General features: G+C 39.0%; 1 protein-coding gene across 5 annotated transcripts in view; it reads left to right on the top strand.

Moving 5' to 3' along the window:
• The window catches only part of LOC113008489 (E3 ubiquitin-protein ligase SH3RF3), a 111,352-nt gene that overhangs the window by 68,496 nt on the left and 26,854 nt on the right, over positions 1-16,002 (top strand). For all 5 annotated transcript variants that reach the window (XM_026145941.1, XM_026145937.1, XM_026145940.1 and 2 more), the window contains 2 exons: positions 3,348-3,623; positions 7,585-7,680. In XM_026145941.1, coding sequence (XP_026001726.1) covers positions 3,348-3,623; positions 7,585-7,680 — 372 coding nt within the window. The remainder of the gene's footprint in view (positions 1-3,347; positions 3,624-7,584; positions 7,681-16,002) is intronic.

Here is a 16,002-nt window from a genome sequence, read left to right as displayed (position 1 = left end):
TATTTGTTTAACCCTTTAAGACCTACCATAGAACCAAGTCCACCAGAGCTTATATTATTATTTTTTTTTACATGCTGTGTAGCCATTTGTGGGAGCATTTCAAGTTGCTATACATCAATACAACTGTTATAGCCCATATTTTAATAATATGTATGCATTAAGTCCATAGTAATTACATTAATTGCAAACAAGTGCAATAAACTACAAAAAAATTGAAAATCGCTTTTGTTTTGTTTACATATATTTCTACTTGGAGAAATTTAAGAGGTTTATCCCTCAAAACTTTAAATACAATAAAGTTGCAAAAAAAATAGTTTCCCACCACAGGAAATTTATTTTGAGTGTCTTCATAGTTTTATTTTGGAGATACAGCAATTTTTATATACTGCAGGAAAAACGAAAAAACAATCCTATGATGCAAATTTGCAAAGAAAACAGCAGGTGCATCATTTCACTGTGGGAAGTGTTACGAACAGCTGATAGGAACGGCAAAGCGTGTTTCTGGAATATTATGTTTTTGTTCCTGCAAGCGCTTTTTATGCAATTTTTGCAAAGCTATATGTGGAACGAAACCGTGACCGAGGACAAGCTGATGGCATCAGATGTAAGTACAACTCCTCCGGTTTCATATGCAAAACAAATTATTGCGCTAGCTTACACGGTTCAGGTTCTAAAGGGATTTAAAAATAGTTACGCAAAACGGAGCGTGCTGCTCTGACCGGCTTTAAAGGGTTAACAATGACTTTAAAAAAATAATATAAATAGTGTGCAACACCACTGAAGTTTTTTTTTTTTTTTAAACTCTCTTTTCAACCAACAGCAGTCACTCTCCAAATAACTTCTGCTTAGCTTTCCGAGCTTCCCTCGGGTCCTCTTAATCAGCGGTCTCCACCCTTTTTTGCGCCACGGACGGTTTATGCCCGACAATATTTTCACGGACCGGCCTTTAAGGTGTCGCGGATAAATGAGGGAGGGGCTAATAATCGGCTCAGTCATTTTTAATGATCGTTGAAAGCCCAGATCGTAATCGTGATTCAAATTCGATTAATTGAGCAGCCCTAAAGGGAAGAATATGTTAACAGGGAAAAAAGGCTGCTACTTATATTAGCACTCTAAACAGAAGTCTTTATTATTGTAAGTTAGAAATAGCATGTTACAGTAGCTATTCAGATATGCCAGTGCTGTGTTATCATGCAGGTCCCACCATTACTGGAGCTTTTGGGATGATGCCTATGCTGAATTTTTATTTATTCATGTTTATTCTTAACTGGGAGAATTTCAAACTTTCAAACACAATTCTCAATACTTTTTCAATACACCACAGGAAGACAAATATAAATTATTTTTAAATAAAGTTTAGAAAAATACAAATAATAACATCAACAACAACACTCACCTAAAGCAAGTAATAGTAATAATAATAGTGACTTGCACCATACTCTTTTCCTTCTCTGACGTCTCATTGGACACAAATAATCAAGCTATCCTGGTAAACTAAGACTGTTTTAAAATGACAGACAGGCAGGACCGATAATGTTAGCTGAATGACTCCCACATTAACTTTATCCTTTCATCATTAGTCACAGCCACTCGCCACTACCGTAATAACCTAACAAGAGGCTATTGTGGCTGTCGGGGTGCTCCCAAAAGAAATGACTGACTCAAACATATCCGCATTTATGATATAACTGTTAAATACATTAATATTCTCGAAACAGGAGCTTTACTGACCTTACAAATCATCTGTTATAACTGCTAGTGAGGGGAGGGCTATGTACCTGCCTGAATTCAATGTGAACAATATCAATACTGTTGCAAAGGAGTGTCTAATCCAATATTAATTTTTTATAATCAATTACTATCTGAGTCTTCATTTTTTTTGACAACCCAAATATATATGTATGTCAGAGTCATATTGAAAAGGCAGGATTGATGAGGTAATTGTTCATGAACTTTCCAGCAATTTATTGTACGAGCTAGTCAGTAACTTACAATTAAGACGCCATCTGCTTAGCTGTGATTCATGTTCTGTTACATGTGCTGCAGACAGAGCAGCACATATAGCAGAATGTATACCCCAAGGATTTCATACAGTATCCATCCATCCATCCATTAACTTCCAATTTAGGGCTGCAGAGTCTGCAGGTCTGAAACCTATATCCGCTGTCATAGGGCAAGAGTTACAGTCTTGTGTACCTGTGATAGGCCTATGCATGCTGGGTATCTGCCTAGCAAATCATTATTTTAAATGATTTCAAAAGCACACTAGTTAAATGCAGTTTTAACACAAATTGAGTTCAGTGTGACGTTTTAATCATTTTACTCAAGTTTGCTTCATGTATCTGATGTGTGGAGGATAAATGGTGCGTTTGTCCTGGACATTTGATAAGTGAGACACCGAGGACCTGATTTTGATGAAACTCACGGGAGTCATGCTTCATGCCGTTCTGGCATTTTGAAAATTACTATGTTTGGCCCAAGGTGGGAGCAGCAATTACCTTGCAAACATTTTAATAACCCGTCATATCTCACATACTGCTGGGGGGGGATAAAATGAACCTTCAAGCACATATCCAATCCTCAATTTCTACAAATTTGTCTCCAGGGCCTGTAGTTTGTAATATATTTGATTTGCCAGTGTTTTAAGTTGGTTTATAGCATGTTTACCTCCAGGGTTTGTTTTTTTTACTTCATTTACTCATCGCTGCAGGGGTCACCACCTTGTTTGTGATTAGCAAACAGACCTGAAGCCCATTTATTCCGGACATGACACAAAGGGAAATTCTGTTGCATCTTAACAGAATTTAATAAAAAAGCATTACCCTGTAATCTGTCAACCCCAAGTGTAGTTATCGCCTAACATTTCAGCACAGTTGCACTAATTTTAAACAGAAATGCTTTTAGTCTTCTGTAGAGATGTAAAAAAGCTCTTAAAGCTGCTCTGTGTAAGATGTTTATGTCAAAAGAACACCTGCCGTCGAACCTTTTATATTAATAACTCCTGCTGTACTGGAGAGCATTCTTCATATTGAAATATAAGAGGAAAATGCAAATCATTTCAAAACACCAGCAACCAAGTGCTCTAATCTAATCCTTTTAGCTTCTGTTTTGACCCCTTCATCATGTAGGTTATGATTTCAGAGTGTATATTACAGAATTTATCTTCTAAGATTTATTGGAAGGGTTTTTAAAAACCTGAAGAGACACAAAAATGTAGTATTTAACATGAAAAAGCACCCGAATAGCACATGCCATCCACCCCTTTCCTTAATGCTTTTTATTGATGCCCTTCTAAAACGTTATAAATTTCTTCTGATATTAAGTGCTTCTGTGTGTATGCTTCACAGAATATCCCAGCGCTACCTTGCGGCAAAGCCCTCTATTCTTATGAGGGCAAGGAACCGGGCGACCTCCAGTTTTCCAAAGGTGACATCATCATCCTGCGACGCAAGGTGGATGACAACTGGTACCACGGCGAGCTCAATGGTTGTCATGGTTTCTTGCCTGCTAGTTACATCCAGCTGCTGCGTCCCCTGAGCCAAACTCCACCCCAGGGCAAAGCATTGTATGACTTTGAGGTCAAAGACAAGGACCAGGATAAAGACTGTCTGGCCTTCAGCAAGGTAGCACACACTCATAGTATACACATGCTTTTTTAATATCCGACACAGAATAACATTTAAAAAAAGGCTGCATGCTTAAATCAGTAAAAAGATCCGAAGGACTGATGTGTTCAGAATTTACAACAGCATAAATACTGTAGCAGGAGAAAACACTTATCTGTAGTGTTAAACCAGGCTGGTTCTTTGTAGGGCACTAATAATTTATTAGCTCAGACCCTGCTCTACAGATTGGTTCACAGAATGTAAACTGGAACATCTTCAAACAGAGAAACAAGTGCATGCTCTCCTCAGTGGAGTCCACAGATAACAAAATAGTCTGCTGTCTCTGATAAGATCAGTGCTGTTCATGAAATCTAATTGTTTGACTTAGAAAACGAATGCCTTTGTTACTGTTATAAAGTCATGTGATCTGTCTGAGCGGAAAACCAGAATAAGTATTACTATTTGCGGTAGTGTGTTACTTGAAGGTGCTGGTATTTAAAGCGACTGTAGTTGCAGTTTCATGTTTTACTTTGTTCTCTCTCATTTTAACAGTTTACACCACTTTTTTTTTATTTTACAGCTGATGTTTTCATCAGTGTAAGTGATTGTGTATTGTGTTTGTTATGAGGTTTTCTACTATGGAGACAGCAGACAAGTAGCGGGGAGTTGCTGCACTGCAATCATTACCAGTCTCCTCGAGGATTTGGCTGAAGTTGAATTTTAACACTCACTCTTTTTTGGGGGGGGGAAATGAAAGTTCTGGCAACTGATACTCTCTATGCCCATCTTCAAATAATATTCTTCTGTTTTAATGCCAAGACAGCATTTACACCATGATTATACTCAAAAACTCCACTAAAATACCACTATTTATTTACTGGTGGAGTCTAATCTATTCTTTTTCATGTGGATTTGCATGGAGTAAAATCCATTGTGGGGTTTTGGTTTGTTTGATGTGAAATTAATATTAAAAGTATTTTCCAAAGCAAAGGCCAGAGAGGAACAACCACCTGGAGGACACTATTGCCTTTCTATGAAGCAGATATGTGCTTTGTGTCTGCATTGCAAAATTGGGATGGGCTATTTCAGGAATTTTGCTACATAACCCTACCTAACTTTCTCTTATATGTAAAAATGTAGATGTCACATTACTTTCTCATTACTCCATAAAATTATCTGAAATTCACTGTTACATAATTACCAGCTAACAGTATAAACTCCAGGCTACAGTTCTACACACCAACACAAATGCTTTATGTCCCAATGAGGACACAAAAGATTGTTCTTTAGTGTTTACATTTAAACAAAAAGCTGACAACACAAAGCAAAGAAAACCTTTACAAGGAGACTGTTGAAGTTCAGGCTCTGGCTGCTGGGCTCAGCATAGCTTAGCTGTACCATCACTCTGGGTTCTTGGCTAGCTTTGTGTTAGCATGCTGTCTGTGCAGAAATTGGGTTAGCAAGGTAATGGATTTTCTGTCCTGGGCGTTGTTTGCACTTTACAAACACGCTCCTTTTCTTCAATAAAATAATAGTATAGTGGTCCCTCGTTTTTCACAGGAGTTACGTTCTAAAAATAACCCGCAATAGGTGAAATCCGCGAAGTAGTCAGCTTTATTTTTTACAATGTGTTTTAAGGCTGTAAAACCCCTCACTACACACTTTATACACTTTTCTCAGACAGGCATGAACATTTTCACACTTTTCTCTCAAAGTTCAAACCTTCGTAGAAAAATAAGTCCAGTGTTATACAGGGTGGGCCATTTATATGGATGCACCGTAATAAAATGGGAATGGTTGGTGATATTAAAGTCCTGTTTGTGGCAGATTAGTATATGTGAGGGGGAAAACTCCTCAAGATGGGTGGTCACCATGGTGGCCATTTAGAAGTCGGCCATCTTGGATACAACTTTTGTTTTTTCAATAGGAAGAGGGCCATGTGACTCATCAAACGTATTGGTAATGTCACAAGAAAAACAATGGTGTGCTTGGTTTCAACTGTAATTAAGACTGTAATATAATTGCCAAATTTACTACGGTAACATGGTACACTACTATTGTACTGAAAACTCTAACCTGATTACAATAACGTGTTGCTCTGTAAGGCATTACTCCCAACAGTGCCTGGATCCTAACCAGCTGTGTAGCATGGGCTCTTTTTTGCTCGTGGATCTGTGATTGGAGTGTCAAAATGTCTATTACATTCTACTCTCCAGTACTTCTAATGCGCTTGTGGTTGTGCGTCATCATGAGTGCAGGAAAAAAATGGTGCTTTTACAAAAGACAGGAAGTGTGAACTGGAAGTGCAAGAAAAAAAACGTGTATTTCTGCTCTTTGTGGCCAAGCAGATTGTTAATTGGTTGGGTATCATGTTGCTGCCAGTAATGATGTCTCTATCTTATAATACCGTTAAGCTCAAATACACGTAGAACTGGCATTAACTATCCTCGGGACTTGCTGTCCGCAGCTTTCTGTATTTTGGGAATTAAATTGTACAAGCGTGGGTACATTTTCTGTGTCAGTCTTACTGATCTTAATGACCTTTATCATATAAGAGGTAGATAATCTGAGTAGCCGATGTCAAAAATATCACTCAAATTATACTTTGAATAGGATGGAAATGAGAGAAGGCACTCAGTCCTTGAGCAGTGCACGTCCAGGTCGGGCTTGGTGTAAACAGTAATTTGTATTCTCCGTAATGTTGTGTTCCTCTGAGCTTATCATTTTTTTCCCGCTGTTACACAGGCCTCATTTGTGCTAGGACTGAAGGCTCGACACCTCCACTCTGTCTTTGCACTCTAAATGTGTCTGCAGCAAGAGAACAAGATAGTTTATTAAATTACAGTGTAATGTTCAGTCTAGTGTGGGCGTCTTAAGACCTATCACGGTAATGTAAAGTGTACACACGTTGTTTCCGACACACCGCTCTCTGCATCCAGGAGAACAGATAATGCTGGGGCATCACATTATTTTGATTTTTAGGGTTAAACTAATCAACAGGTTAACAACTAAAAATCATGCAAGACCATAATTCACACAGAGACACGTGCCCCCGTGGAGTTCTGTATGCGTGTTGTCATGCAGAACCAGTGTGTGTGATATTGTTTTCTCAGTGTGAGAGGTAATTACTCAGTATGACTAATACAGAGTCATTTGCTGGCATTATCACTGCCATCCCATAATGGTCTAACCAAGACCTTTATGTGAGGAGAGGAGAAGCAGAGGGAAAAACATCATATATTTATTATATTACATGTGATATTATATCATATGCACAATGTAGAGATGGAAGTGTACACAAAGGTACATATTTACTGGTAACCAGTATGTAAACTGACATCAAATTGTTGGTTTTTGTTGTTATATACACGATTGTTGATCGATGTAAAGTTGGTTTGGGTTGGGCACGCAGATGTAGAAAAAAAGGAAAAACAGATGCATCAGTATTCACCTTAACTTTGCCCTAAGGCAGTCATTTTAAATATTTCTGCAGAGTGTCATATTTAGCTCATTTTTAGCTCGCATTTTACATTTGAAATGGGAGCAGCTCAAGTAATTTGAATTCAGTAGCCTGCTTGCAGTCACTGAAAAGGGTTACAGTTTGTAGTTAATATGCAGTGGCTTGCAAGGATGCCAGTGTGTCGTGCTGGAATTGTATCAGTCCTGAGTTGCCGTTCCAACATAAACATAAACAGCCTTGAAAAATGTTGATTTGCCATTTATTAAATATATTTTCAGGGACCTCAACAAGGTAGCAAGGCATCACTTGGAATAATTTGATCATGCTTTCATAAGCAGCCCATGTTTTAAAAAAAGTCACGTCATTATGCATAAACGCTTTATATGCAAAGGCAGAACAAATAAACTTTGTTTTTTCTGCAGCATATCAAAAGTAGTTAAATGTCTATTGTTCTGGAAGTGTGGTATACGGTGTATACTTGAGTGTGTTTGTAGCTTCACTCATTTCCTCTCTCCCCAGGATGAGGTGCTGACAGTAATCAGGCGAGTAGATGAGAACTGGGCAGAAGGCATGCTGGGAGACAAGATTGGCATCTTCCCAATTCTTTATGTGGAGGTAAAATGGCATACAAACACAAACCCACTGCAGAAGTGTCGATGATGCTGTAGCAAAACATCCACTGTCACATCTATTGTCATTGCTACATTGCTACTTTTAAGAGAAGAGGAAGAAAATGCGATCTCCTTTTATCAAACACTTGATGAAGGCTTCAAAAGTTAGTTTTGCATGTGTCCACTGAAAGAGTGATAAAACGCTGTCTCTACTGTGGAATGTGCCGAAAACTGACAAGTAGAAGCTTTCCATGTTAAAGAAAGAAGTTGACTGGTTCAGATTTGTTAGCGAGCGGAGGATAAATCAGTATAGTCGCCAGTAAAAAAGCTGAATATGTTCACCTTTACTAAATTATTGTTTCTTGATACCAAGTAGGTTTCAACTAAATTGCATTCCGATTCAGTTATAAATTTTACCAAAGGTACTGCTACTACTGTAGTCATTAACTCTATTCTTCTTTAGCACAGCTGCACTTTGTTCTCTGTACTTAGTGAAAGCATATCTCTTGTCGAAATTCACTGCCAGTGGTAATGAGTAATCTATTATTTATTTTCTTTGGTTTTAATAACCTCACTACCATAAGTGCAGAGAGCAGGGACACACGGAGTGTGTGCTCACTCTAAAGTTAGGATGTGAGAGGAGATGGCTACATGTTCTTGGCTGATTAATGAAATGTTGTAAAGCCTCCAGCATTAATATTAATTAACGCTGGGATTTCACTCTGAAAGGAGGCATATTGTGTGTTCATTATTCTCCATTAATCATGCTGTTTCCGCATTGAGATTCCACATTATGCTTCCATATCAGGATGTTAAGGCTTGACCACTTTCAGACGGGTGACAAATTTAAGTGTCTTAGTGAGGGGCTGCGCCACCACAGCTTTGTATTGATTTGCAGTGACCCTTTCCTCTCAGGCAAGGCAGTCGGCCTTATTTTAGCTCGACCACAAGAGACTTACTGGGCCAGACAATTAAAATATTTGCGTAAAAACCACCAAAGTTTAAAGAAATCCAAGTACTTTCTGAAAACATCCATTCATTTCTACTTAATGTCTTTTTTTAAACAAGTTAGTAAAATTTTATTGATATAGCACCTTTCAAGATGAATAAGTGCTTTCCAACAACAATAATAAAAACCTAAGACTAAAGTGTTAGCCAAAAACAAAGCTGAAAAACAGGTAGAGTTTTTAGCTGCCTTTTAAAAGAGATCACCAAGTCCACAGATCTCAGACTCAGAGCGAGAGCGTTCCAGAGTTCGGTGGCGCCACTGTTGCATAAGCTCTGTCTCCTTTATTTCACAGTCACGTACGCTGTATAGCCAGCAGGTCCTGATCACATGACCTCAGGGACCTGCTGGGGATGTATGGATGTAAAAGTTCACTGTTGTATGGCAGTGTTTGTCCACGCAGAGCTATAAAAGTCAAGTCATTTTCACTTAAAGTGAAGTCTGAAGTTGATGGGGAGCCAGAGCAACTGATTTAGCAACAGTGTGATATGTGAGTATTTAGAAGACTTAGTCAGAAGACTTAGTCAGAAGGCTTGCAGCGGCGTTGGAACAACTTGGAGACGTTCAAAGGAAGCCTTGCTTAGACAAGTAAACAGTAATCCAGATGTGATTAAATGAAGGCATGGATGACAATCTACACAGTGTGACACAGTGGAACTTAAGTGATAAAAAGCGAGAGCGAACCAAAGAATCCAAAATGTAGACTAAGTCAAAGGTACCTCGATGTTCCTGTGTGAAGCGTACCTAGAGTTTCTGTTATGTTAGGTACAAATCAGTTGGGGGCACAAACAAGGACTTCTGTTTTCTCTCTTTCTGTATTAATAACCATTCATTCAGTGTACTAAATTCAAAGAAACTTAAAAGCATCGCTCTGTTGTTTATCCGTCTTTTTCAGCATGGTATTGCATGACATGTCCAATGCCTTTGTGGGCCTTTGTGCTGTAAAATTAAAAAGGATTCAGAACTCTGGTTTGGATTAAAATAACAGTTCCGAAGCAAGTGTGTTTGCAATTTTTTATCTCTACGACACCACAAATTTGTAAAAACGCTGATTCTCGCATGACCTGTCCAAAACAAATGATGAAGTCTTCAGAAATGTCAGGAGATTCACCCACACTACAAAGAGCTTTTGTGTGTGTGATTTTCAAAACAGCGGGAGTGCCAGGAGTTCAGCTGCAGTGTAGTAGCTGCATTGTCTTCTTTATAAAGTCAAAGCAGATTTTTAATGCACAGATTAGAGGCAAGTCGCTGTAGGATGGAGTCATCCTATATGCTGCTTTTATACATTATATTGCTTTTTCTTGCTGAATAAAGCACATATTATATAAAACACTTAGTAGTACAACACAGCACATGTGTTACAATCAGGATCCATATACATGTGTATATGAAATCAGTGGTGTGTTTTTTCTCTAAACTTTAATCATACTGCTCTCTGAATAATTTTTCATTTTTTCTCTATGTCTGGGTTTGCAGCCTACTCATGCTTGTACTCTTGGCCACACAATCTCACACACACAATGTCCTTGAAATTAGCTAACAACTCTAGAAAAGGACTCTCTTAGGTGATGGTGATTAAGCCATAGGCTGAGTCGTGTTGGGATACACACACACACACACACATGCACCCAGACGCACAGGGGTTCCTATTAGATCGAGATGCATCAATAATTTAGCCCTCTCCATCACTCTCACACAGTGGGGGTGCAGGGGCATGTTGACGACGTGCGAGCAGATGTGTGAGTGCTTGATGTGTGTACGTGCGCACGTGCATGTGTGTGTCATCATTTAAAAGCCAATAAGGAGGACCCAGCTGGAGCCTCTGCCGATCTGTGGCCCTGTTCAGACCAGGTATTAACATTAATTTTGAGTGATCCAATCATAAGTAGACAGCTCCAGATTTTAATGCAACAAAGATGCAATAACATCCCATCACTCAGACCTCATTGAGAGGTGGGGTGAGCCACATATGGGCAAATTGTTTTTGCAGTTGCTACATCATTGCGAGCCACTTAAAAGGACCTTCTACTCAAGTGGCGTGCCTACTGCAGGTGCAAAGCAGCAGTGCGTCTGGCAGAGTCCTGCACTTGCTTGATTACCCACAGCTTGTCATTAGCTATTTGTTTTTGCATAAGGCTGTTGGCCGCTTGCTCAAGAAAAAATTACAGCCCATTTAGATCATATTGTTGGGTTCTAACAGATATTACTGGGATTTGTGGTAACTTTTTGTGATAACAGAAAGCAGTTTTTTTTAAAAAGAAGCTTAGAGTGAATTAAAAATGGTGTCATCAAAGTGTTTAGTAAAAATGAAGCGGTTTGAGGTGGATGTGTTTAATATCTCGGGTACTTGTATTAAAGGGTCACAGCTGGTTTAGATTTGCTTGGAAATAATTGTGGGTAAGAGGTTGGTTCTTGAAGTCTGTTATACTATACAGATAGAGTGTGCATTTGCAAATGTTGACCTGTGCGTGACTCTGTTATTTGAGCTTGACAAACAGAAATAATATGCTTGTGTTTTCACATACAGAGGCGGGAAGGTGAGGTTCAATCATAGGTTACTCAAGAACCGTGCGGAGATAGATTCTAATGCCAGACATGAGCTGACTTAGTATACTAAGATCCCTGTGTGTCTGCCCTACTGGATATTAGGGCTGCCACAAACGATTATTTTGATAGTCGACTAGTCACCGATTATTTTTGCGATTAGTCGACTAATCAGATCATCATCCATTAGACGTAAAATGTACAGCTTATTGCACCAGCAGCATCTGCTCTTATATAACTATCATTAGCTTACAGCTTTAAGTGTTTAAGGTCTGTGCTAACTAAAAATAAAGACAATTTGCAGATTGTTTCGGTGAAGATTAATAAACTCCTTGCTATCTAAAATATAACAGGACACTGGAGTATATTCTGGAGCATCTCACACTTCTGATAATCAGCTGTCTGCTTGACGTTTATTCAGCTGTGTAAAAACTATAACTTTAATCTCAGACAAACCGATTTACTCAGGAACAAATAAAATACTAAAAAAAAAAGCCAAACAATAACATTTTAAGTTATCTAAGTGACTCATATATATTTAACCTGAGTAGCGAAAGACGGCGGTGGGTTTGAAAACGATTTGCGGGGAGTCCGGTGTTCTCACGGCGCTAGTGAGCCTAGCCCCCGGCTCGCTAACGAGCTAGTGGGTAACAGATGTCTCCGAAAACGTCGGAGCGCTTTTGAAAATATGCGGTGTCCTGATAAACTGAGCAGATATTTGAGGTTTGCACAGCTACATTCTCGCCTGAAAATATGTTAAACGTTTATTTTGTGACCCAGAAAGAATAATAAGAGTAACATTAAAACTAACTAGCTGCCGCCATTGTTGGAAACTGCGCTGGGCCGCGCTATGAATTCTGGGACACAGCTGCTTCTTCTTCTTCTTCTTCTTCTTCGGGGTTTAACGGTAGCTGACATCCTTGTACATGCAATGCTGCCATCTTCTGTTTCAGTCCGTTATTACACTCTTAAATCCTGCCACTTATTCCTGCGTCTTTTGTGATCGTACAAAGTTTCAAACGACGCGTCGACTATTAAATCAGTCGTCGACGATTTTGATAGTCGACGTAATCGTGACTAGTCGACAAATCGTGGCAGCCCTACTGGATATGAAGTAAATACCACTTCCAGATCACTTGCATTGCTGGTTGATGTTGCACCAATTTGCACCAAAAGTTGTATCAACATTTTTTTTGCCAGAAAGCTTTGAGTTTTTTGTTGGGGCCCTCTGCATTAGTAGATCTCCCCTAAAGGGAAAGGGTGTTATTTTTTGACACTATTCTTTTAAACTATTCATTTAATTGCATGGGAAGCCGTGCAGAGCCGGGTGCTCTAATCTTTTCATGTCAGTACATTTCACGTGTTAAGAGCCATGCCAAAATAATTAATTTTTCATTATATACGTGTTATCTGATAATGTCTGTAGGTCTTTCAGAGCTTATGCAAGAGTTTGCATCACCACGTCTCTATTTCTAATCTCAACTGTATTGAAAAGAGAATTAAAACAAGAGGACAGAAACTATCTAATTTTACTGACTGCAGGAAATGTATCGTTAAATTTGTGATTCGTTTGATTCGGTAAGTTTGGGTGGATTTATTGGATGTGCCTGGGTTTTTTGGGGGGGTTAAATGTTTGAGAACAGTAGGGTGGATGATGTAAAGGAGTAGATATGCTTTGCATTTGAATATACTGTACCCGACATGACTTTGAGTGGATATATAATGAGCGGGCTGGTCTGTGTTGTGTAAGTTTGCAGCAGGAGCTGAAGGAGCTGATGTGGTTTCAGGTAGATGTGAGCTCAGTGTGCATAAGTTTGTGCTAAATGACAATGACTGATTTAAGTTTAATGATGGTAACAGGAGACATATTGGGACTTCCTTTGTTTTGTTCTGTTTTTGTTGTGGAGAGTTTCCACTTTTATGTATCCCTGCAGCAAAAGGAAGTTGGCACATGTCTGCCACCAGTTCTCTGCGTGTGTGTGTGTCTGTGTGTGTGTGTGCTTGTGCTAGTACATGCAAGTGTCCTGCTGGCTTACCCTTTCGCAGTGCAGATATCAGCTCATCAGCTCGAGTCTCAGTATTACCCCTAGAGAGGAACTGACTCTCCAAAAGGTACACGTTACAGTTAGCTCAACACATAATAGATGACCTTGGAGATTTCATTCAGCCAAAAGCACCAAATGAAGAACTGCGCCTATCAAAACTTCGCTCTCTTTTCTCTGGCTCTGTCACTTTCACTCAAACACGCACAGACACACACACCGACATGCACCCTCTGTCATTTAATGCGCCATTTTCAGTGGAACAGCTGAAAATGTATGTGCGTCTGTGTATCCGTCCAGTTGTTGCATTCACAGACAGTAACTGGAATGTGTTTGTGTAAGTCACTTAGTGAAAGTGTTGGATGAATTCCTGACTGTGTGTGTGTGTGTGTGTGTGTCCTCTAGTCAACCTCATGAGAGCAAACTGAGTTATATCTGCAGCATCAATCCATCATGCTCATTAGCATATGATTTGGCTTTGATTAGCATATCTATTAAAATGGAAATGCAACATCACCAACACTGAACCCAGACAGGGCGGCCCTGTACACACTTTGTCTGAGTCTCTCTCTCCAACACACACACACTTATATACCACACATATCTCTCCAGGGGTTGCTCAGGGAATTTGTTGGAGGATGCCAAAGTTGATGATGTCTGTTAATGTATCAGATGCGTTAGCTTATATGTCATCTCTCTGTTCAGACATTTATTGTTAGAAACTCACTGCTTCATAGATATTTCTGAGCCCAGCTGTATATTTCAAACTTATAAATATTCAGTCTGCTTTGATGACTAGAATACAAGAGTTAAAATTGAAAGGAGTTGTTCCTTTGGTCTTGTTCTGTGCCAAGTCATACCTTAATTTGGCATGAAGTGCCGATGAACTACATGTACATGTACAGTCTTTCTTTGGCATGCTTGCAGGCTGCACAGCATGTAACAATGGGCTGCCATTGGCCTGCAGGCAGCACTTTAAAGACCCTTGCTTAACACTGAAGAAAAATGTGAAGCGGAAATGTTAGACTTTCACTGAGGTAACAAAAGTGAAATACTCAGGTCATAATGCGTATATAGTATTTATGTAAAAGCTGCAGGGTTTCTGTCTGAGTGAGGCGAAGGGAGGTTGAATTGCAAGCAACAGATACTTCAGTAACAAAGAGAAGCAGCGTAAGCACCGGAGTAAGAAGAATTAATGAGCGGCAGGTTCTTGTAACGATTGCTTGGATGACTAATTGGATTGTACAAGCAACGTGTGACAGTAAAACAACTTCACTGCCAGCTTAAACTACCTCAGAGCTCCATAGTGGTCAAAAAATACAAATTGTTCCTTTCAGTAATCCCATTTGCAATCAAATATGTGCTCACGTCCACAGAAAACACAATCAGATTAGTTCATATAGGGGGTTTTCCAACGCTTGGTAAGTATTACAGATAATAACATAACATAATTCAATTTCTATGGAACACTCATTCTCATATTTTCACTACTTTTTTATGTTGATAAACACATTTTGCTCTTTCCTTGATAATATGATGCATACTGAGTACAGTAGGAAACGGCAATGATCAGGACTACACCAACAAACTTCTTGTTGCAGGTCAGTGCCTGACCACAAATAATCAAGATTGATTAGATTTACAGAGGTGCTTTTACCTCCTATACTGGTGCTTTTTCCCAGCACAGCGATCCATAATTTAGACGTCTAATACTTCTATTATATAGTGTATCGCATGTGTAACTGTTATAAATCAGGATTTAATAAGTAAAATTATTTATCAGCTGTAAGGGAACCTGGAATTTGATACTTTGCACTCGTAATTTATTGGCTTATTTTTTTCGAATTATTTTCCTTCTTTACCTCAACAAAATGATGCATCTTCTCCTCTGCCGGTAAATCACACTGTCTGTAAACAGACCACAACCTGCACCGATAGTGTGAGCTCTTCTACCTTAAAGTTAAAAAAAATAAAGTAGGTGTTTCTTTCTCATCGATTTCTGGTTGAAAAAAATGAATAAATAAAATTGACACATTATTAAAATCCAGAGCTCTGACCAGATGTTAGAGTCACAGAGCCAACCTTTTTTTTTAATCACCCAGTTAATGAGGCTTTGGATTCATTCATTTTTGCCATGTCTTAAAAGGATGTTTTACCAAAACAAGAGAAAAATGGTATTTACAAAAGAGTGCAGTGTCAAGATTGCGTGTAAGAGGTGGAAACTGGGGTTATGCCACTAACCGTGTTGTATACGTATTTCTGGGAATTCCTTTTTCAAGGTGCAAATTATAGGGAGGATAATTTTTAAATCAATAGAGCAAAGTAAGTGATTTACTGTGCACATAATTTCCTGCTAATTGTTCCAATATTTAACACCAAAAAGCAGCATGTCTCATTTTTTGTGCTTTATATTGAAATGAGCCGACTGCACCTGTTTAGAAAACAACACAGCTTTTGTAAATCACCCAGCTAACGACACCTATGAGCGCTATTTGGAGGTGGCCCCCACACTCTGCAGGTCAGTCCCCTGTTTAGTGAATCAGGCTGATTGTGTCTTCCCCCCCAAAAAAAATGTTTTTCCTGGAAATACTCTGTAAATAAATGTTTGAAACATGTACAAGACCATCTATTGGTGAGAAGAAAAGGAGTAAACTCTGGCAAGCAAAGTGAATGCTCACCTTTCTGTGGGTTATTTGAGTATCTGTGTGTTTGAGCTACTGTCAAAGTGTTACAC

Source organism: Astatotilapia calliptera, chromosome 16 (assembly GCF_900246225.1).
Source record: "Astatotilapia calliptera chromosome 16, fAstCal1.2, whole genome shotgun sequence".
Taxonomy (NCBI): domain Eukaryota; kingdom Metazoa; phylum Chordata; class Actinopteri; order Cichliformes; family Cichlidae; genus Astatotilapia; species Astatotilapia calliptera.
This window is presented reverse-complemented; position numbering and strand designations above follow the sequence as displayed.